Source organism: Blennius ocellaris (assembly GCF_963422515.1).
Source record: "Blennius ocellaris genome assembly, chromosome: 1".
In the NCBI taxonomy this organism is placed as follows: Eukaryota; Metazoa; Chordata; class Actinopteri; order Blenniiformes; family Blenniidae; genus Blennius; species Blennius ocellaris.
Genome location: NC_137650.1, coordinates 14,992,287 through 15,014,219, shown reverse-complemented (window position 1 = coordinate 15,014,219; position 21,933 = coordinate 14,992,287). Strand labels below are relative to the sequence as shown.

Sequence of the window (21,933 nt, the reverse complement as noted above, 5' to 3'; positions counted from 1 at the left end):
ACAAGCACAAATCAACACACAACAACACCAACAATAACCCGCAACAACCTCCGGCAACACATAGTCTGAACTCCCATCATGCCCTGCAGCGACCAACTCCGTGATCGCTACAATACTCTTCGCCAATAGATGGCAGCACAGAATGTTGCCGGTGAAATCGAAACTTAACAGACGTCAGTCTGGTTCATCACCACCACCTGCGGCTCCCATCTTGTATCAAAGTACTGTGTCAGTGACAGTGATGGAGAAGTTTTTGAAAAGGAAGAATGTTAACCAGGATATCAGCTATGTGTTCATCCATCAGGTCCAGGTTTCACACTGAGTGAGTACAAATAAAAAAAGAAATTGGGAAATACTTTTTTCTGTATTTATTTGATTCCTGTTGATAAAGTATTGATGAGAATGACTTTATAATGTTAATATAGGCTAACATTTTCGGGTGGTGTGCCTCGAAATCTTTCCAAAGAAAAAAGTGTGCCTTGGCTCAAAAAAGGTTGAAAAACAGTGACCTATGGTCACATGTCGCATGTCGGTGTGGTTTCATTAGAAAATCAAGCAACAGAGCCCCCCTGTGGCCCGGCATACTAACTACATCATTGTCGGTGTGTCCATTGCTGCAGTGTAAACGTACTCCTCCCTTTTTTTAACAGATTATGTGTTGCCACATGAAACATTGTCGTATAAACGGGGCCTTAGCCACTAGCAATCACAATTTGGCCTTTGTCAAAAAAAAACTTTTGTTTTACCACATTAACTTTGACAAATAAGTGTAACCAATAACAAAATAATAACATAACATAATGATCAATAACAAAATAATGACAAATAACATAATAATTGCCAGAAACGTGATGATGATGTAATGGTTACCTATAACACAATCAAAAACTTGTCATTGTAATAAAATGGTGAAAGACTTTTTAGTTTATATCCTCAATCAACCAATATAATAACTATCTCATCCACTACATATATTTTTCATAAGAAAACTACACAAAACCAGCAAAAAAAATTCAGATTTACTAATTATTACATTTTGAAAGGATTGCTTTATGCTATTTTAATCTTGTAATAACTTAATACAGTATTGGCAAAATGTTATTACTGCAATGGAGCCAATATCTTATACTTTTGGCAAGGTATTACATAATATGCTTCTTTGCATTGAACAAAGCCAACATTCTTATCTTGTTGGCAGGTATTATATTATTGGCCATATTGTTATGGCTGATTGCTGTATCTATACACATGATGGCCTTTACATAATTCAACAATATCTGTGAATAATAGACTTTGTGACAGTATTTCAGAGTCTTCTACCTAAAATTTGAGTGTTGGACACCTTTTCATACAAACTGGTTGGTATAAAAGAAATATAGCAGATGTGCTGTCTGAGTATTCACAGGGAATTAAGATGCCTCGGTAGCAAATTAGTCAGAGTAAATTACCACACAATTCTCTTATGTAGGGAAAATGTCAATTGAATCAGGTTCTATTATTGTGTTTCCTCAGAGGAGCATATCTGTTCTCCACACAGACGAATTAGCACAAACAGCTTCGCGACATGAAAAGGTCAAATTGTTATTGTCACAAAATGAGGTCCCATGCCAATGTAATAACCAAAAAAAAACCCTGCTTTGTTTCCCCCCTTTTTAGGCCGCTGTGATCACTTTGATGTTACTTAATGTGATGTTGGCTCTGGATGTCAAACATCTACACGGGAGTTCTTGCAGATGGATGAAATCTAATCCACCATTAAAAAGAGATAAGCCCAGCAGCGGTGGGCTTTCCCCCCTGCTGACGCTCTGACCACTAATCCAGAGACACCTGACCTCTTCTCCTCATGGAGTCGAGATACTGTTTACCTGCGATGACAAGAAGAAGACTTCAACCTTCAAAGATTCTTATTGGTCTTTGCTTGAACTTTTACCAGCTGTTACAAACAGATGCTCTTAAAATGTGACGTGTTTAATGGTCGCGCAAGAAGACGGTGTCCACCTGTCACTCTGCAGGGAAACGTGCAATGTTAATGGTAAATACAGTGCTTGAAGATCCAGTCGATGGAAATCGTGTGATGAATTTAGAGTATCAAGCCACTGTCTTGGCACGCTGAATGCCAGGAGCATGTTGGAGTCTTAACTTTGAATTCTAGGAAAAATCAGCTCAGAAACTGAAAAGAAATTGCTGACATTTTGTTATACAAGTATAAATACACAGCTGAGAGGACAGCAGTGAAAGGTTGGAAATGGATTAACTTTTCAGGTTGGTTCTTGTCTTTAAATTAGAAAGTACTTCCACTTAAATTCAGAAAAGCCTCCTGCGGAGTGTTATAATGAAAATTCAAGAACTTACAGTGCTTTAGGCTTTGTTTATACATTTTCAGAAAATGGGAAAATTTTGTTGCGTTTTGGGCGTCTGTTTCTGTTTACAGAGACACTGAAAACGCAACTTTTAGAAAACACCAACACCTTGTACACTGAGGAAAATGTAACTTTTAACGAATACAGAGGCAGATGAGGCTGCCAATCGCCAACCCTTTATCAAAATGTGGTCTTGCAAAGAGAGCCCACTTCTTTGTTATATTATTTTTCTAATTCAATAGGCAGACCGAACCCCGTACATGAGAATGACACCATAAGCTAACAAGCGTTGGTGTGCAAAACTGACTTTTGTTCACTTCTTAGCACAACAAATTGTATTTCCTGATTTCAGTTGTCGGTCCTCTTATGACTGTGGCCGTGTCTCAACATCTTTAGTGTGTATTATTAATCACACACATGCATTCAACACCCCTGCACGTTGATCTTTGCCGGGAGCAGCCTCTGTAGTTATTGTTATAAAATGTCTCTTTGTCATGACATGCTGCAGGAAATTTCTGTTTCTGTTTCAAGGCCACAAGAAAGCCAGACTGATTGGGTGGTATGTAGTTTTGGTTGCACAGAATTAAGTTCCACCCATGTCAGGTCATGGAGTTTTCCCTCTGTTCAGCTTGCCAAAAGCACATAATATTGCTTTATCAAATAACAGTCCGGCTTGAGAAAGCATGAGCTAATTTGAGCGATCAGCAGCATATTAGCTGGGGCAGACTTCCCTCTGAGGAACACACACAGCGCACTGTGTATTCATAATTGCCCGGCACCCCACTGCTGCTTTCCTGAGCCTGTCCACTCATCCTCTTACTGCTTTGTAATATTGGTAATCCAGCACTCAAAATGCTTCAGATTGCATGTATGTGAGAAGAGAGCTTTGAAGTTGGAGGAGACTGCTGCTACTCAGGAGACAAGGTCAGGTGCTTCTGGATTAGTAGTTAGCGGAGCAGCGAGGGGTGAACCCACCACTGCTCAGCTGATCTCTTTTTAATAGGAGACCTGAGTGTATCTGCTTGAGGTCCCGTATAGATGCGTGATGTGAGGTGTTATGTAACCTGTGCCCTTTCATGCAAACACTCCGAGTGAAGAGGCACACAGACGCTCGCAAATCACATGAAAAAGACTCTTGAGACGACCCTCAACAGTTCCAGGATGCACAGTATAAAAAAAAAAGAAGAAGAAGAAAAAAAAAAGTCTGGTGCCATTCATACGAAGTTTCAGATTAATTAATGTTTTTGGGGGTTTTTGAGTTCAGAATGTTTTGGATTTACACAGCCATAGAAATATTGCAAAATGCTGAAAATGATGCCGTTTTAATGTGTGGTCACTAGTAGGTCCTGTTTGTTTTCTGTGCCCATGTGTGTGGTTTCACACACACACACACACACACACACACACACACAAAACAAAACAAAACAAAACAAACATACAGTAGAGAACAATCCACTCCACATTAACAGTGGGAGAACACAGACATTCATTTGGTCAGATGACCAAGGTGGATGATTATTATAGTGACTGTCAACTATAAAACTACCAAGTCCCAAGAGAATGTGGACTGGGAGTCATGGTGTGTGTGTGTGTGTGTGTGTGTGTGTGTGTGTGTGTGTGTGTGTGTGTGTGTGTGTGTGTGTGTGTGTGTGTGTGTGTGTGTGTGTGTGTGTGTGTGTGTGTGTGTGTGTGTGTGTGTGTGTGTGTGTGTGTGTGTGTGTGTGTGTGTGTGTGTGTGTGTGTGTGTGTGTGTGTGTGTGTGTGTGTGTGCGCGCGCGCGCGCGCGCGCAGGTGAGAGGAGGACGGTGGTCTCCTGTATGAGGATTGCCAATAAAACCATGGAGGTGGTCAACAACAGCCACTGTCAGCCTGGGAACAGACCACATCCTCAAGTACGAACCTGCAACAGCCACCCCTGCCAGTACCGGTGAGAGAAACACACACACCTCAGGAATAGTTCATTGACTTTAAACTTCAACTACTAACCTTCATCTGACCTTGATTTACATTTTTCATTGTCTTATGAGGACTTTTGTCCACACAGCCAAAATGTTTATGTCGCAATTTTCACAGATGAAGACCACAAGGTGCTTTACAGCAATAAAAGCAGTAACGATAAAAACAGAAATAAAATCTGCATAGATAGAAGTATATCTAGTGATAAAAACAAGGCAGAAGAGAGTCGTAATGTGAGTGTTTAAACCAGCGCTGTCAAACACACTTTTGTTCTGGAGCCACATCCTGCCCAATTCTATCTGGAGTGGGCCGGACTGGTATAATAGTGCCTTTAAATTTAAACTTTAAAGTTTTACATTCTCATGACGCAAAGTATGTGTGATCAAATTGTATTTTCACAAAAACCAAACAATTGCTACACAATGTCTTTAATCTCAACCAATTGTAATTAAGCCTTCTGGTGCAAAATACCGTGAAAAAGTCCAGAAAACTTCTCCTAAACTTGAATTTATGGACTTTATGTTTGACACCCCGGTTGTAAACAATTGTCAGTCCCCAACACGGAGAGATACGATGTGGCTCCGCCATCGGCCACAGCCACATAAGAAAAGTTAACTCATTGGGGGATAATATCTTTAAGAGTTTCCACTTCTCTCTCACCTATATATAAATACTCCTTTTCACAACCTCAATGTCATGTGTGAGTTGATGAAAACGCACATTTTGAAATGACTCCACTCTTGTCCTGTTAGATAACTGAAAGCTTTCAAGGTCGGCTTTACAAAGTAACAGGAAAGCTGTGATACATTCAGAGGGAGCTGTTTCATCTCCACCTATCATAGAAATACAGATCTAAAAGATTCATTATGTTATATAAACCCTATTAACAAGCGTATAGAGGTGCTTCGATAATCTGGAATTGGCTTTATCATCTATCAGCCACCAGGCTACCTGGGATTTGGCTTCACTTCTCACAAGCTGCTGTGTGGAAGCCCGAAATGATTCCTTCTCATGCCACATTTTAATTTATAGTGAATTTACAGAAAGCCAGTCAGGTTTAAAAGGCACAGAATGAACAGGCGTAATGTTAAAGCGAGAAATGTGTCCTTTTTCAATTTAAATCGCAAATAATCACAATCACATAGTGAATGCTGAACTTGTGTCAACATACAAAAACGGAGGCAAGTAAATATGTCTTAATATGGTCTTATTCGACGTGTTCCAGTGTAATTTTGCTAGTCTCCGATAGAGCAAAGCCTCAGGACCTCACGTGACATCGACTTCTTTGTAATAAATTCCAAACAGATTTCTGCCTCTTTGTTCCAGTGCTTCAACATTCAGTCGCCTCCCAGCTCGGATGAAAGGAAATGATGGACGGTCGTGTATAAATCCTGTATGTTTTCCCACAGGTGGGTGACAGGTGAGTGGGGGTCCTGCTCTGCCACATGTGGTAAAGGCCTCCAGCAGAGGGAGGTGGTGTGTGTGTACCACCTTCAGAACGGCTCGCTCATCAACACCCGGGACCTGTACTGCCAGGGGGGTAAACCTCCGGTGCTGCAGGGCTGCGAGGGCCGCCTCTGCCTCACGGTGTGGGAGGCGTCCGAGTGGTCCAAGGTACGTGAGCCACCCAGACCAGCAAGCCCCGTTTACGTTACGGGAAGTTTTCAAGTGATACTTTGGCAGCGTTTTGGACGTCTGTTTACATGACAACGGTGCCAAGTGCTATTGAAAACACAACTTTTTGACAATGGCTCCCAAGGTGGAACTTTTTGGAAATGCAACCAACTGTTTACATGGAAAAGGGGGGGGGGGACACAACTTTTATGAAATGGTGCTACTGTACATGCGCAGTTACAAACACAGCTCTCATTCGAACATTTCTTCATTTTTTTTTTTTAAGGAAGCTTTTTAAATGCAAAGTGTTTTTGAAACAAAAACGATGCGTTTTCACTTGAAACGTTGTTGAATAAACAGCTTCTGACTCAGGTAGAACTGGATCACTGCAAAAACGTTTTACTCAATAAAAGTGCTTATGTGACAGCATTTTAATAAATCGTCTGTATTTCTGTATTGTCAAACTGAACCGTGGCTATTTCCTTTAGAAAAGGATGTAACTTGAAAATGAATGTGAGCAATGCTAAAACATGAACAGTATTTCCTGTTGCTTCATCCAGTGCTCGTCGAGCTGTGGTCAGGGTGTTCGCAGGCGGACGGTGACGTGTACAAACCCTCAGGGTCTGTGTGATCCTTTATCCCAGCCGACCAAGGAGGAGTCCTGTGAGGACCACTCCAAATGTTACGAGTGGAAAACTGGCGACTGGTCCAAGGTACGGCCCTTCGACTTCTTGTCAGCTCATATTCTTTTAGCTTGCATCCTATTGTACTCAATCAAGACGAAACAGAGTTAGAATTACAGCAAAAAATATGATAAATATCTAATTTTTACTTTTATACTGTAATATGAAGTATTTCTCATTAAAATTATGCTGAAATGTCTTGGATCTTCTCATCAAAAATGAACCTGCTGACTACAAAACATGGGTCTACAGGCCACATGTAGCCCGGGAACCAACAGTTTCCCGTCTGATTGACACTGTAGTGCAAGTGTTTTAACTTGATACTGCAAAATATTGCCTTAAGACATTGTTCCTTACAGTTTTTAAGTTTAGGTCATAATCACATTTTACAATACCAAAGTGTCTAATCTACGAATTAAACCTTTGTAGTGGGAATTTTATTCTGCCATTTTTCTTTTTGTTTGATCATGTTCATAAGTTTTTTCATGTGTGTTGAGCTTTGAACTTTTCTTCTGCCATCATCTGTTTAATTCTCAGGTCATCAATGGGAAAAGGTTCTTTGGTATTAAGTTTGGGGGGTTTTTTGTTTTTTTTTTACTTTCTTACATAACTTCCAGCCTTATTTTTTATCTAAACCTTTTATAACCGACATTCAGAAGTGTCCTTGAATGAACCGAATTCAACTGCTGCTTATTAAAGGTGCTGCTCACATTGTATCTAACTGAAACACATGAGACTCTCAGCACAAATTCAAGTAAAACCTTGATTTCCTCCACAATATGGCAAAGTTTAAGATAATCTCAGGACATTCAAGGTCACAGTGAAATATATCATCTCTGATTGGAATCTATTAGATCTGCACATTGATAGACTGGAAATCTGTGCAATTTCGCAGCACATTTTGAAAATGATAAATCTCCACAGCACAAAGGAAAATGTCAGTAGAGATTCAATAAACAAACATCATGACCAGGTGCATATATTCATTTATGACTCGACAGTCTCGTTTTCTATGTTGTTCAAACAAGATTTCTTCTTGAAATCGATCCACATTTTTAAGCTTGTGCATTTTGATCTCTTCACAGGATGATGTTTAGCAGTTTGGGAATTTTACTACTATTAGGTTTAAAAAAAAAAAAAAATCTTATTATTTTGATTGATAGCAGACCAGATACAATATCATTAATGAAAGAAAAACAGACAATGTGATTGTGCTATTTCATATTGTGTTCCAAAAATTACCATTACTAAAGAGTATTACCCCCAAAATACTTTCTTTTTTTTTTAACCTATAAACACCTACTGTAAGATGTGAGAAAGCTGAGCTTGGTGAAATTTGCTTCCTGCTCGCTCGGAGTGTGGCAGTTTTCAGGGTGAATTTATGAACACATGCGTGCTTAAAACTCCAGAAATCAAACTTGTACTCACATCAGACTGAAAAGAAAACTTATCATCCTTTCCTTTGAGTCTTTAAAGGGGGTTTCACGCCATTTTTTTTTTGTGTGTGTGTAAAAAAGTTTTAATTTCTTCTCAGAGCAGTTCCTTCTCCACCCTCATGAACCTGCTGTTACTGTCTCTACCACCAGAGGGCGCAGATCCCTTTGTCATTGACATGTACACATGTTCACATGAGAGATAATCTGTCTTGCACGTGAATTACACGATGGAACAAGAGACATGTATGTGCAAGCATTAATATGATTGCCTTAATCCAACACCTGGGGAAACATGCAAACCGTTCATGGGAAGGGTTTAATCCTGGAAGAGCTATGAGGCCAGAGTACTAACCACTCCTTTACCGTGCCATCTGCTCAAGACAATCCAATGCAGTTGAACTGTTGAATGCAAGTCAACTGTTCAGGTGGCTGAAAATGATCTGGATTCAACACATTTTGGTTGAGTCATACCTTTTGTGATTTGAGCTCATATTTAGAAAATCACTTGCAGCTTCTCATCACAACAGAAAATAAAAATTAAAAAGAGCATTTAATGACCTCATGATTGTTTCCAAACCCGATTTTTTTCCTCATTGATTTGTTCAAAGCAGGCAAATGGGCAAGTGTAAGGAACAGGCTTATTGAGCCAACAAAATGTTATGGCGGTAGAGCTTTTCAGGGCTGCACAATTGGTCATAATGTTGTTCAGTATTGTGATAATGTTTCATGTTCATATTTTATTTGCATGCTATACAGCTTTTCAAAAATGATCTAAACTCCAGAGTGAAAACAGCCGGAATTGATTTCTCAGAATTAATAAATGAACAAATTAGCACAAAAAAAAATGCAGCTAAAATGACAATGGTAAAATCACAGCTGAAAGCACTTATAATATCGCTAAAACTGTTAGGAAACTACTAAAGTGGGAAAAATCCCCCTCCAAATTCTTGAAATTGCCTTCAAAAGCAAAACAATAATGTAATGAAATTAGCTAAATTGTACCAATAAAACATGAATGAAGCGCTTTTGTAGATGTATTGTCTTTTTCATGAATTCCAGATAATTTACATGTGTTGTGGCTCCAGCCAAATTTGATATGGTGGATCATCACTAAAACGACACTATTGGTCATAAAGGTTGCAGACCTCTGGTCTATCCTGAGACTCAAACATGTGATTCTCAGCCCCAGGAAGTTTTCTTAAAGCTCCAGGCCCTGCGGTGTGCATCAGAGTGCCACTTTCTATTTATGCTTCATCTCACATAATAGCTTCCCATGTCTGTGGGGAAATGGATAAACTCATTAGTATTAGTATAATGATGCTTAGCAAATGAGTAGTGAGTGGCCCCACCAGGTCTGCTGCTTATTAGAGTGTTATTAATGTTTGATGATGATCATTTATCTGGTAGGTTGCATCAATTAAAGAAACCTTTGGTTTCTTGGGTGAGGTTAATAATCATTTTAACTACATGATTTCATGTAAACCTATGGCTGAAACAAGTCTTGTTTTGATTCTTTTGCACTGTAATGGTTTGGTCCATTCCTCTGCATGTGGATCAGTGGAAGTGTCAGAGTGGAGCTGACTCATTTCCGAGAAGCAACTTTACAGCGATTCACTAAATATAAACCACACTTCTTATTCTTAACCTTTTTAACAAATAATTGTATTAATCATGGATTGTATTCACTTCATTGTGTGGTGGTTAAAGTTAAAGTTGGGTTTTTTTTGAGTTCATAGAGGTTCACTCACTTGGGTACAGTTGGATTTTTTTCTGACCTCTCCGTTGTGGTACTTTGCACAACGGAGCAGGTCTTTTAAAGAGGAGCTAAAACGCAGCCGTCTGCTGATTGGTAGTGACCATTGTTACTCTCGATAAGCACGCAGTACGTAAATATTTGATCGGCCGTAAACCCTCCCGTTGTTGTTTACATACTTTTGTGCTCACTGGTTGTTTTGTTAACTTGGGTAATTGAAATGTCGGTGCCACACTGCCCCCTGGTGTTCTGACCGGGTGCAGGCGTGCCTCTGCAAGACAGGAGAGGAGAAGATTCAGCAGGAGCTGGATGCTGCGGTTTAGAATGACAAAGTTTACCAAGCTGTGTCACAGAGAACGGAGGCTCAGATTAGCTTACACATACAGGTTTTTTTTTTGGCGGCATTTGAAAGTATTTGTACTTTTTTGTGGCTCCGGCCTTTAATGTGCTGCACAGAGTAATGAGACAGTAGTCAATCTGGACATCAAGCATAACAAGATGAAGGCCCTGTTTACTGTGTTTTCAAGTGAAAACGGTAAACTTTCATTACGTTTCGGACATCTGTTTACACAACAACAGTGCATGACGTCACTGGAACGGGAACCTTTTGAAAATGGCATCCGGCACCTTGTTAAATTGGTCAAACTGAACTTTTCTCTAACTGTTGTACTGAACACTACACAAAGTAAAAGGTTCAGGGCATAAATGAGAACTGTGACAAGAATGATTTTTATCGTACTTCTCCAATGAAGTGCAGATTTATTTCTCTATCATGTCGATCACATGTGGAGACACATTTTTTTTACACACACCAAGTGGGCCTAAACAATTGTCGTGAGCAGACATGGGTCATTTTATTACAAGTAGTTTTATTGTGGCTCCACAGGAACACTACTGAGTTTTCAGCATTTGTGCCATTTTTGTGCTTTTTTCTCTGGGGAATAATACAGTCCCTTTCAGAACGTTGATGTGTGAAGGCCAAACCTTTTTGAAAGGAGAACGCAATGATGTGTTTGCTGTCAATTGTTCCCAAGGATTTTAACAGTCCTTAAAACCTCTCTTTAACTCTTCACGTTGGGCTTTGGAGTGGTGTTCTGAGTGGAGTTCGAATGTTCTCCATTTACATGTGTTGCTCTTCTGTGGATTAATATTATAAAGTGAAGTCGTACTCAAGACCGGTCTTGGTCTTGAGTCGGTCTTGGGACACGCTGGTCTTGGTCTTGACTTAGCCTAGATGTTTATATGTGCACATCCACATACAAACCGTTGGTTGATAATAGTTAAATATCTTGCATACCTTTTAAATGTGATGAAGTGATAAACTACACAATTTGTCTGAATAAAGAGAAGACGTACATCATTATATTAGAATGAAGATAAAAGGCTTATGTCGAAGTTGACAGACGCTGCGGTTATTCAAGATGTTTGATATCCAGAGAACAAGAGGAGCAATTATCAATGTTGTTAAGTCAATGAAGCATTGTGTTCCTGCCTTTCTATTTCTGAAGTCAGGTTAGTATCAGCTGACTGCACCATTTACCAGCCCTAATGACGGACATCAGCCTCCTTCCATTCACATAGTGTCGGTCTCAATCTCCTCTGTTGGGGCTTTTTGTCTTTTTTTTTCCATAAGTCCTGTGACATATCAGTACATCTAATAACTGTCACCAATCTGAAGCAGCACACCACTACACATCATGGTCTACTGAGGCTTTGTGACATTGTACAGAATCGGTATTCACTCCTTTGACTGGAATATCTTCTTCACAATCTTGGTGGCCAAAATGAAAGAGTGTGAACCTTTAACCGTGTTTCACATACGAACCACTGGGTCAGTCGGCTGTCAACATTTACTGCCAACTTACTACCTTCTCCAACGTAAAGCGTAAAAAAGTTCACGAGCTTCAATTTAAGCCCCGGATGAAGATTCTGTCTTGAAAACTACACTTGTGGCCAAATATCTTTTCTGTACTTCAAATGGGAGAAAACTGAATTTTCAATCACAACAAATATGATTCAGAAGATTTCGTGCATGTCTTCATGTTTCTTGTAACAAGCATAGCTATGCTGGTGTGTGAATGTGCGTGTGAATGGGTGAATGTGATGTGATAAGTGAAGTCAATTTCCCATTTATGGAACCACCGGCCATCTTTTCCAAGAAGTTCCAGTGTTACAGTGACGTATCCGTCTCGGCTGCCTACATGGACGCACCAACCATATTTTTAGTGCACACAGCACTGTAATGAAGGTGCACTAAACCACACGGCTTCTCCCCAAGGACACACAGCTGCTTTGTGTTTTATTTGATACCAGCGGCTCCGTGCGCCTAATAAAAATGATTAAAGGAACAGCAGGCACTTTAATGTCCTGGCCTACTGTGGAACGACATCTCCACATACAGAGTTAGTGATAACAAACTGGTGCACAGAGGATGATAACGCAATGCCATCTCCATTTTTATTATTTGAAGCAGTCCTTAAGGTCTCTTTCAGTGGCACTGCACCGGCAGTAGTATCTGAATATGAGCAGTGGCGGTTTTGTGGTGGCAATTCCCACAAACCTGAGATTAACAACCGCAAACTTTTTTTAAATCTTTTTATTGGAAAGGCATTATTTCTGTGAAAGTGCAATCAAACAGAGGAAATCAAAAGAAATGCTCTAGAAAAGAGGTTAAACTACTCTGAACAATCACAAAAGGAGTAGTCATACAGAGGTCAGGGTTATTGTTGGGTCGACAATAAACAAACGTTTCTCACGGGGACATTTTTTGAAGTGGTGTTTCAGACCTATAGACACGAGTCTGGTAGTTTTATAGCACAAGTGTTGTCACTTTTCTTTACTCAAACTATGAATGGACCTTAATCCTGTAATTTACAATTGTGGTCATGGTGTCATTTGGACTAACAAATGAGTGAGTGTTTAAAAATGTGCAGTGGTTCCTAAAGTGGGCTGTACCGTTCATCAAAGGCCCCAGAAATAGAAAGCAACAACAGTAAAATATAACTACCATTCATTTCAACTGTTCTTCCAATGCATTCAATTGAGAGAACAGACGGTCTGGAATGAACAGAAACAAGAATAATGTGCTGGTTTATAAAGATATTGTATAGTGTGATGGTGCTCATGTAAATAGATTGAGCTTTTGGTTGATGTTTAGTTGTTCAGTAAAGATATATCCAGGCCTTTAATGTCTTTAAGACAAGCTACAGGTTTCACAAGCTGATCCGGACAATCTGATTCAATAGATGAATAGATTACTGTATCATCTGCATAACTAACAAACACACCAAAAAGTGTGCAAATTAGACTACTAAAATGAAGATTTTGTGTGCATTAGGTCCGGTTTACATGAGAACAAGCTCTTGGAAAAGCTTCTTTGTATTTGACATGGACTGAATTGACATGTAATGAATGGGAGGAGCGTTGAGGCATGGAATGAAATGTGGGTTTAAAGAGTTGGACGTGTTGTGGAAAGAAGTTATCAAACATCCAAGAATTTAAAAAAAAAACAAAAAAAACAAAAAAAACAAAAGAACAACAAAAGCAACATGGGGGATGAGCTCTCACAAAGTCAAAATTTGAGAGGCACAGCACACAAAAAGTGTTATTTGAAAGTCTGAAGGTAAAAGTCATGGTGGGCCATCTGAGGAAATCTCTACGAGAACCTGAATAGATTAGAACCTCCTCAAATATTTTCAGATGACGAAAAACACCTTGCATGTTGAACGTGGATTTCTTTACATGAACTCACAGAACTGATATTCCATATTCACAAAGGTAAACATGAAGTGTGTCATTCTGCACTTCTATCAGATGTAATCCTCATAGGGATAACAGGTCAGCTTCTGTATGTCTGCATGCTATATCACACTAACTCTTTTTTTTTATTTGATCTTTTTTTATTTACAGGCAATTGTTTAGAAGATCAAGCTGCTATTGTGTTAAAAATTTGATTTTCATTGGTTGGATGTGAAGCTTGACTGCGTCAATTTGGTATTTGCAAAGAGGTGCGAGCTAATGAAAAAAAAACTTGATCAGACCTTGAGCATTTGAAGACTGGGCTTTTTCATCCTATTAAATCTTGTCATCTTTCAGTGGTAAGGTTGGTGGTTCGATTCCCCCATTTCACCATGTGGAGTTATTAAAGTGTCCTTATGCACCCAGATTGCTCATAATGTTGGTCTCGCATCAGTGAGCACAGAGAGCTGTGAGACTGCTCAAACAGTAAAAATCAGTGAAGTCCATTAACATTTAAACCCCCTTTCAATAAGCTGCTACTAATTCTTTATGATCATACACTTTTATTTCCTACAGTTTCATTGAGCTACATTCGTAAGTAAAAGCAAGTGGACCTCAAAGAAGTTATTGTTTTTACACTGGTTTGATATTTCCTTCTCTTTGAGTGTCGATAGATAACGAGGACATTGTGAAATAAATTACTTGAAATTGACATAGTAATCATATATTTGCTTTCAGGATTGAAGATCAACATTTTCTTTTTCTTTTTTAATATGAACGTATTGAAATTGTAATGTTTTACAATTCATATATAATGAAACAAAACAATGTTAAACCGAAATGGCATGGAAACTCTTGTGTGTGTGTGACATTAATTCATGTGCTAGATGGATAATGAACCAAATCTCAGTTCTATGTACCAGATCTGGTTTGAAGTTGTTTGAATGTCTTTGTTTCTGGAATGTGTTGCAATATGCTTGTATATACACAATTACCAGGTAAATCCTCTTGTCATGTGGATTTGCAATAGGGACATTGTTGGCCGAGCCTCGGATTAAGACACTGGTGACGGGCCCAAAGCATACATAACATTCGTTCAATGTTTCCAAAATGTCCTTTCTTGTGTAACTCAGAAAAACCACTGTAATAATCCTGACTTTAGTTTTTCAGGCTGTGTTAAAAAGTGAGTATCGGCGTGATTATTGACACGTTTGATTGGCTGTTTCAGTGCTCGTCCTCCTGTGGGAAGGGTCTGCAGTCACGAGTGGTCCAGTGTATGCATAAAGTGACCGGTCGCCACGGCAACGACTGCCCCGTGATGCTGAGACCGCCAACCTACCGACCCTGCCACCAGGGGACCTGCAATGAGAAAATTAATGTGAACACCATCACTTCCCCCAGGCTTGGTGAGATACTCCAGATGTGTGACGAGAGCTTCTTCAGTTTTTTAGCTAACTTTCAATGTCTAGTAATTGTTCTTTGATAATGTTAGTAGAAGCCGCAAAGTGACCACTTTGTCTATTAAACTCAATTTATCAGCTTTCTACTCATTTAAGATTCTTTTTAATGTAATACGCATAGCAAACTTTAGAGACATTCGAGGGTTGAATGGGGTTCTAGAAGCAGTCTAAAGTTATAGTAGTATAATTAGAAAATGCTTCACTGCATCCTGAACCGGCCCTTTAACAACTGAACTTAAAAGAATTGGGTGAGACTGAGACTGACTTCCAAATGGCTAAAAGTTATGTCTCACAATTACAGCATCTCACTTAAAGGTGAGACATGCATGGATCAGGCTTTTAGTGTCACGATGAGCCAAGTTTTACACAGGCGGTGAAAACAAAACCGTCTATTGTAAATCCAGAAGTACTTACATTAAATCCTGGACTATAAGTCACACTTGTCAAACAAATGCAAATAGAGTACACACAAAAAAACACACACTAGTGTATAAAATGTATTTATTTGTCATGTCTGGACATGAGTGCACCATTGATAACCTTAACCTCGATCTTCCAGAACCAACTATGAATTTGCTCCCAAACTCTGGCAATCATGCTTTTAGCCCACAATCAGCCTTCTTTCTGTTCTTTATCACAGTAACAGTTTCTCTGATTTTCCTCAGTCCCTAATAAGTTTCTCTCACGCTCTTTCTGATGCACCTTTGAATCATTTTTGCCTTTTATTATGTTATCAAGATTTTGCCTTTTATTAATATGTCTTTCTGTCAGTTAAAAAAAACAGTTGTAATGGAGGTTTTTCTGTTGGAGCATTCTATTGGCATACAGTGATATTTGTCACATGATATATTTTGATAAACGTCACGTAATATAAGTCACTTGCTAAGCAATTAAAGAAATTTGACTTGTTGTCGAGAGAATACGGTAGATCAAACTTAGTACAATTCCCGTTTTCAACACGCATATTTCAGAAAATATATTGATAGAAAAGGTGCTATGTGAGTCTTTAACACCTCCCCTTCCCCGCCCACAGCTGCTCTTACCTACAAATGCATGGGGGACCAGTGGACGGTGTACTGCCGTGTGATCCGGGAGAAGAACCTCTGCCAGGACATGAGGTGGTACCAGCGCTGCTGTGAAACCTGTAGGGACTTTTACGCCAAGAAAATACTGCACAAGAGCTAATGACCAAAATGCACGTACTCTCGTCCTTTTGTAAATGTTTATAATGTTGTTAAATGTTGTATGAAAAAAAAGTTTCTAATATGGATGAAACTTTTTGTATTTAAACGAGAAAAAAAAAAGAGGCAAGTATACGCAAGTGTACATTTAAAATGAGCTCATTAAGCTTCTAGTTTTGATGAAGACTTGAAGATGTCCAATATTACTTGTGCTGTACACCAAAAAAGAAAAAAAAACCTTCATGAAACCACCGGGGGAGCTTTTATTGCACAATTGACAAACACATGCTTGATTTTAAAGAAGATATTTTTTACCTTCACAACCAGTGATTCCCCTCTCATGCCTTCCTGAAATGTGCTTTTCTTTGTTTGTTTCACTCTGTTGTACTGTAATATAGCATATTGTTGCAATATCAAACCATCGGTAAAGCTTTTAATGTAAGTAAAAGTATTAAGTGATCTTTAATAATAGTAAGTATAATGTGTACATATGATCAGGAGCCATGTTAAGATACTGTCAGATTGCAGTGAATCAGCCCAGCTAGTGACCGGAGACCCACTGATCCACAGGTCTGTGTGCGGCCGTGGAGCGCTAATGTAGCATTCACTCTGAGGATCTGTTTCGTTTGAGTTTGCAATCCAGCTCATTTCTTTCATTAAGTTTCAGCGTGTTGATTTAAGAGAAATCTTTCTGCAGGTTTAGGTGTTTTCCTGTGGTGTCAAGTCGGAGCAGCACCTCCTCTCACTGGCTGTTCTAATGCTTATTGACTGACTGAAGCCGTGGGCGTGTAGTAACAGGACTGGTCAGGATCCAACTCATGTAGGCGAATTCAAACATTTAATTCATTCTTGAATCTGTTTTATATTTAAATCATATTTGAAGACACCGATCTAAATTTCAAATGACTTGTCGTAATTAGCTTCTGATTAGAAACTTCTGCTCAGGTTGATCAGTCAGATCTGATTATAATCCAGGTGGTCTCACACAGAGGAAGTGTTGCTCCATCTCGATCTGTTTGGTGAGGAAATACCTCCTGTTGTCTTATAATTATGACACATTGGTTGACATGACTCTAAAATTTTGAACTGACAGTTTATTAGCACATCCAAGCAGTAAAAGTCAGATGCACAGTATTCACAATCAATATCCATATACCATCAAAAGTAAAAACCAAACAAGAATGGACCAGACTTTGACAAAAAACTTTTGAGGAATAACTTTCAGGAAAGACTGACGAGGATTTTGACGTCCACACGAGTCAAAATTATCCTTTTCAACCCGATGTTCTAAATCCAACATCTGGCTTTATTCAACGGACTAGCATCAGGCGCTTCTGCAGCTGTGTGTGGATGATTGGCTAAAAATTATGTGGTTACAAGAAAAGATCTAAGACGAGGAGATTACCATTGTGGTAAGAACAAATGAGATGTAGAAGAGTTAGTCAATGTTTCAATTCGATCTTTTTCCTATGAAAAGCAGTTTTGTGTTCGCTTGAAAACAAACTCTGGTGTCGTTCATTTACTAGAGAGTCTGAAGCACCAGACTGAAGACATGAGGGACTTCAGAAGTCTCTCCCACTTGATCATTATTGGTTCACTTAACTGAACAGATACCCTTGAGTCTTTTGTTTCTACATTCAAAAGGCTGCTGTTGAGTTCTGGCACATCCGTAATCCAACATGCACTGTTATTTTGTTGTGGCGGCAGAATATATGTCACAACAGCTATTCAGCTTGCCTTGTTTCCGTGTTTTGATCCCATTTTTAAAAAAAAAATGCCAATAGGAGTTGTACTGTTAATTTTCCGGACTTTTGTTCAGACGAAAGAACCCCACTACAAGTGTGAACGCTACCTTAGACCAGATAATCATCCACACCTGACATAGATTTAACCTTGCCAAGCAGTCTTATTTTGAGACATTTGTCTGGCTAAAATCTAACCATAAGCAAATGCAACCTGCAGAAAATCATAATATCCAGCTGGTCTCTCATAACACTGGTCGCAGTACCAGGAAGCTAAAGAGCAAAGCTGCTGCAGCCTTAAAAAAAAAATCTGACCCACACAGAAAACCCTCATCATGCAGAAATGAACCATCTGCTTTTCCCAGCATCTCTGTAATGAAGCCGTCAGATCTCAGGCAGATGTTCGACATCGGTCCACCGTGACCACTTACAGAGAAACTTATCAGCTGCTGTTCGCCTTCTTCTGGACGTCGAGTCATTTAGCTTCCTATCAAATCATCATCGCCTCTTGGCAGAGGCGCTGAATCAATGGAATATTGAAAGCACGGCTTTACAGCTCTCGTCACTGTAGTGATCAGCAGCAGGAATCTGCTTATTGCACTTACAGTGTCTGATTTGTAGCCGGGTGGCTTTGTGCGCTGGGTGCATTGAGACCCAGTGTTCAGGTCTTTAATGCTGAACTCCCCTCAAGCTCTCGGAGGGATTTGGTGCTTCTTCTTTAGATAAAAAGTGCTTCTTTTCTCTGTCACAGTCCAACTTTTACTTCTGGCAGACCGACTTCCGTATCATGTCATTAATGTGTCTAGATATATTTAAATTTAAATTATCATTTATACTAAACCTGAGAATAACATCTGCGATCACACATCAGTATGTGTGTGTGCGCGTGTGTCTGTGATGTGTGTGTGCACTCACACAGAAGCCTCAAGTCATTTCCAATGAGTTAAGTGGTGCTAAAAATGACCTGTTTCACTTTGTGGAATTCAGTTTATTTTCAATAATGGTCCTATTGTAACTGTAACCGGTATATATATTTTTGTTTGTTTGTTTAAGGATTATTTAATGACATTTTGCCTTTCTTTGACTTTTTTTGTCAAATGTAGTGCTTCATTATTCCTGTACTGTACTTTTTAGTTGCACATACACCATGTTTGGTACATAAACTGCTACTACATATATTTTTGGTGCTGATTTGGAACTGAGTAAATCTGTTTATACAGGGATTTAACCATTTCTTTGTTTTTTTGGTTTATTCTTTTGTTTTGTTTTTCTGAGTAGTCACTATATTTTTATTGTCAGCCACTTTGTGTCCAGTTGTCATCAGACCATTCTGAGTGGATCAAATCATGTTTTGTTTTCAAATCTACTGTATATTGATTCTTTTATTCTGTTTTCTTATAAATATGTATTTTACATGGATAAAGCTTTGTATGGTTCACTATTATGGTATGTGGAGTTACCATTAAACCAGAATGCAGACCGTTCCTCCTCCTTCTCTTGTGATCACAGACCTATTGATGTACGCCATTCAGCCAAAACGTTATAACCTCTGACAAGTGGTGTGAATAACACTGATCCTCTCTTTATTTTTGGCATCAGGTTTGAGTTTTGTTCTCAAAGTTTGTGTTGGAAGCATAAAAGTGGAAAACCAAAAGGGTTTGAATGAGTTTGACCAAATAAATTGTGATGACTGGATCTTAGTCTGCATTGGTCGCTATTTTAATTTATTTTAAATGTGAACTTCTTCATGATATACCAACACTTTGTTGCACTGAAACAAAGAGAGGTTTAGAGTTCAAGTCATTCATAGATGATACTTACTGGTCTGGCCCACTTCAGTTCAAATTGGGCTGCATGTGGCCACTGAGGTAAAATGAGTTCAACACACCTGGTCTAATGCAACCAACCTGCTATTGGAGCTCTAATTAAAGCAGAAGGTAATGCAGATCTTTAACGATGCCTGAGTACACAATCTTACACTTTGTTGCGTGTGGCGACGCATGAACCAGGAGAGCAAGCGCATGGTGACCACCAAACTGGGCTCTTGAGCATCAGAACTGAACCCGGTGGCAATTTTTGTGGTTTTCACTGAAGCGGTGGTTCCCAACATGGGGGAACGTGACGACTAGTGGGGCATAGTTCACTAGTCTCGACAGTAAACAATGAAAGCACGACTTGTCAAATCCTGCATTTTTCTATCTGTGACGAGATGGACTATCACCAATTTTGAGGGTTTTAAAAGCTATTTTTGAACAGAGGTAGTTTTTAGAACAAATAATGAAAGCAATAAATCGAGACTCTGTTCTTTTAATTATCTAACTGATTGGGTGGGGTGTTGGAGATGTTATTTGTATCAGGAGAGCCAAGGTGAAAACCACTACACCACATCTGTGGAACTCCGGTCCCCGAGGGCCGCAGCCCTCCACGATTTGCATGTCTCCCTGCTTCAACACAGCTGATTGCAATGAGCAGCTCGTTATCTGGGTTTGTGCTGAAGGTGGTGATGAACCATCAGGACATTCAGTGGAGGGAGACGTGGAAAAGGCGCAGAGCTTCGGCCCTCGAGGAACTGAGTTTGACACCCCCGCACTCCACTATTAGATGAATGGATGTCAAGAGAGGCTTTGGGTCCTGTCACTGGAACACAAAGCATTGTTCATGGCCATTTTACCAATTGTACTTGCTGGTGGTCCTACCACAAGCAAATGGATGCAGGACTGTGAACCTTCCAGGACCATCAGTGTCCAGATGATTTACACCAAACTAAACCACTTTGGGGTTTTTGTGTATTTTACTGCTGCTTTTAAGAAGCAGAACTAAATTAAACCCTGTGGAATACATCATCAACCTCTTACTTAATATCACCCTCATACTCATGTCATCTTCTCTCACGGCTGGGAGTCACACTATGCAATTAGTCTGTAAAATGAGTGTATTCAGGGCGACTTTACCAGGAAATGTAGCTATTAAACATCTGGCCTGGACTGTGTTTTTTGGTCATTTCTCCTGTGGAACATTAACAACGCTCATTTTTCTTCATATAAATGATTTCATCCTCATCTCAACATCCTCTTGTGTATAAGATATGAGGATGAAACTTGCAGTTCTCCAATTTTTAAGTTGTTAATGTTTGACTGTGTGTGTAACAGTTTAATACGCCTTTAAAGACATCCTGCATCATTTTCCTCAAGTGAGAATTCTAAATAAGCAACCAAAAATAATTTCAATTAAAAGTTGAGAATGAATATATATGATAGTTTATTCATGACAATGGGGAGGGAAAAAATGTCAATTTAAATGGTGCAAAACCTATTTCCTTCAGGATGTGCTGCATCTTGAGCTTCTTTTTTTTCTGTCTTTCTTTGCATGAACGTTTCGCCTGAAGTTCCATCTGCCGTCGTCGCTGTGCTCCTGTATGTGCTCCTCATTAGGCAAACTGCCCTGTGGCAAGTCTCCATGTTTCATTGCTTTTATTGTCATGTCCCGCTCCATCTACATACATACACATATACGCAGACACGTGCGCAGACACGTGCACCCACACACCACCATGAAGAGGTGGCCTTCAGTCAGCTTTGTATGGTACTATTTTGAAGCAGTTGGATCCGTACATGGAGTTTGTGACCCTCTTGGGTCATGGTGACAACATGAGGCGTTTCTGGTTGAAGTGTGACAAATAAAAAAGAGAAAGATGCATGGATGAAGCAGCTTTTCCCCAAAAACATGGTGGTCATAAGTCTTGAATTTATGATTTGAGCCAATTTGCCTGTCATGGCGACAAGAACTGGTTTATCTTGATGTTTATTTTCTTTACTGTAGTGGTCAAATGATTTAAGGTTTGAAGAGAAACCTACTCTATCCTCTGTTTACTTCTTCCCCACAGTGGAGGTGACTCCCACACACCATTCTCATGGCCAAGCACAGTGGAGGGAGAATCATGATTTGGGGCTTCTTTGTTGCCATTTAACATTGTGAAAAGAAAATGACTTCCAAACTTGGCCCCGTTTAAA

General features: G+C 39.5%; 1 protein-coding gene across 2 annotated transcripts in view; it reads left to right on the top strand.

Moving 5' to 3' along the window:
• The window catches only part of adamts17 (ADAM metallopeptidase with thrombospondin type 1 motif, 17), a 107,464-nt gene extending 88,057 nt beyond the window's left edge, over positions 1 to 19,407 (top strand). For both annotated transcript variants that reach the window (XM_080496351.1, XM_080496350.1), the window contains 5 exons: positions 4,152 to 4,287; positions 5,726 to 5,930; positions 6,491 to 6,643; positions 14,769 to 14,946; positions 16,034 to 19,407. In XM_080496351.1, the coding sequence (XP_080352477.1) occupies positions 4,152 to 4,287; positions 5,726 to 5,930; positions 6,491 to 6,643; positions 14,769 to 14,946; positions 16,034 to 16,185 (824 nt within the window). In that variant the 3' untranslated portion in view covers positions 16,186 to 19,407. The remainder of the gene's footprint in view (positions 1 to 4,151; positions 4,288 to 5,725; positions 5,931 to 6,490; positions 6,644 to 14,768; positions 14,947 to 16,033) is intronic.
• Positions 19,408 to 21,933: the final 2,526 nt, after the last annotated feature.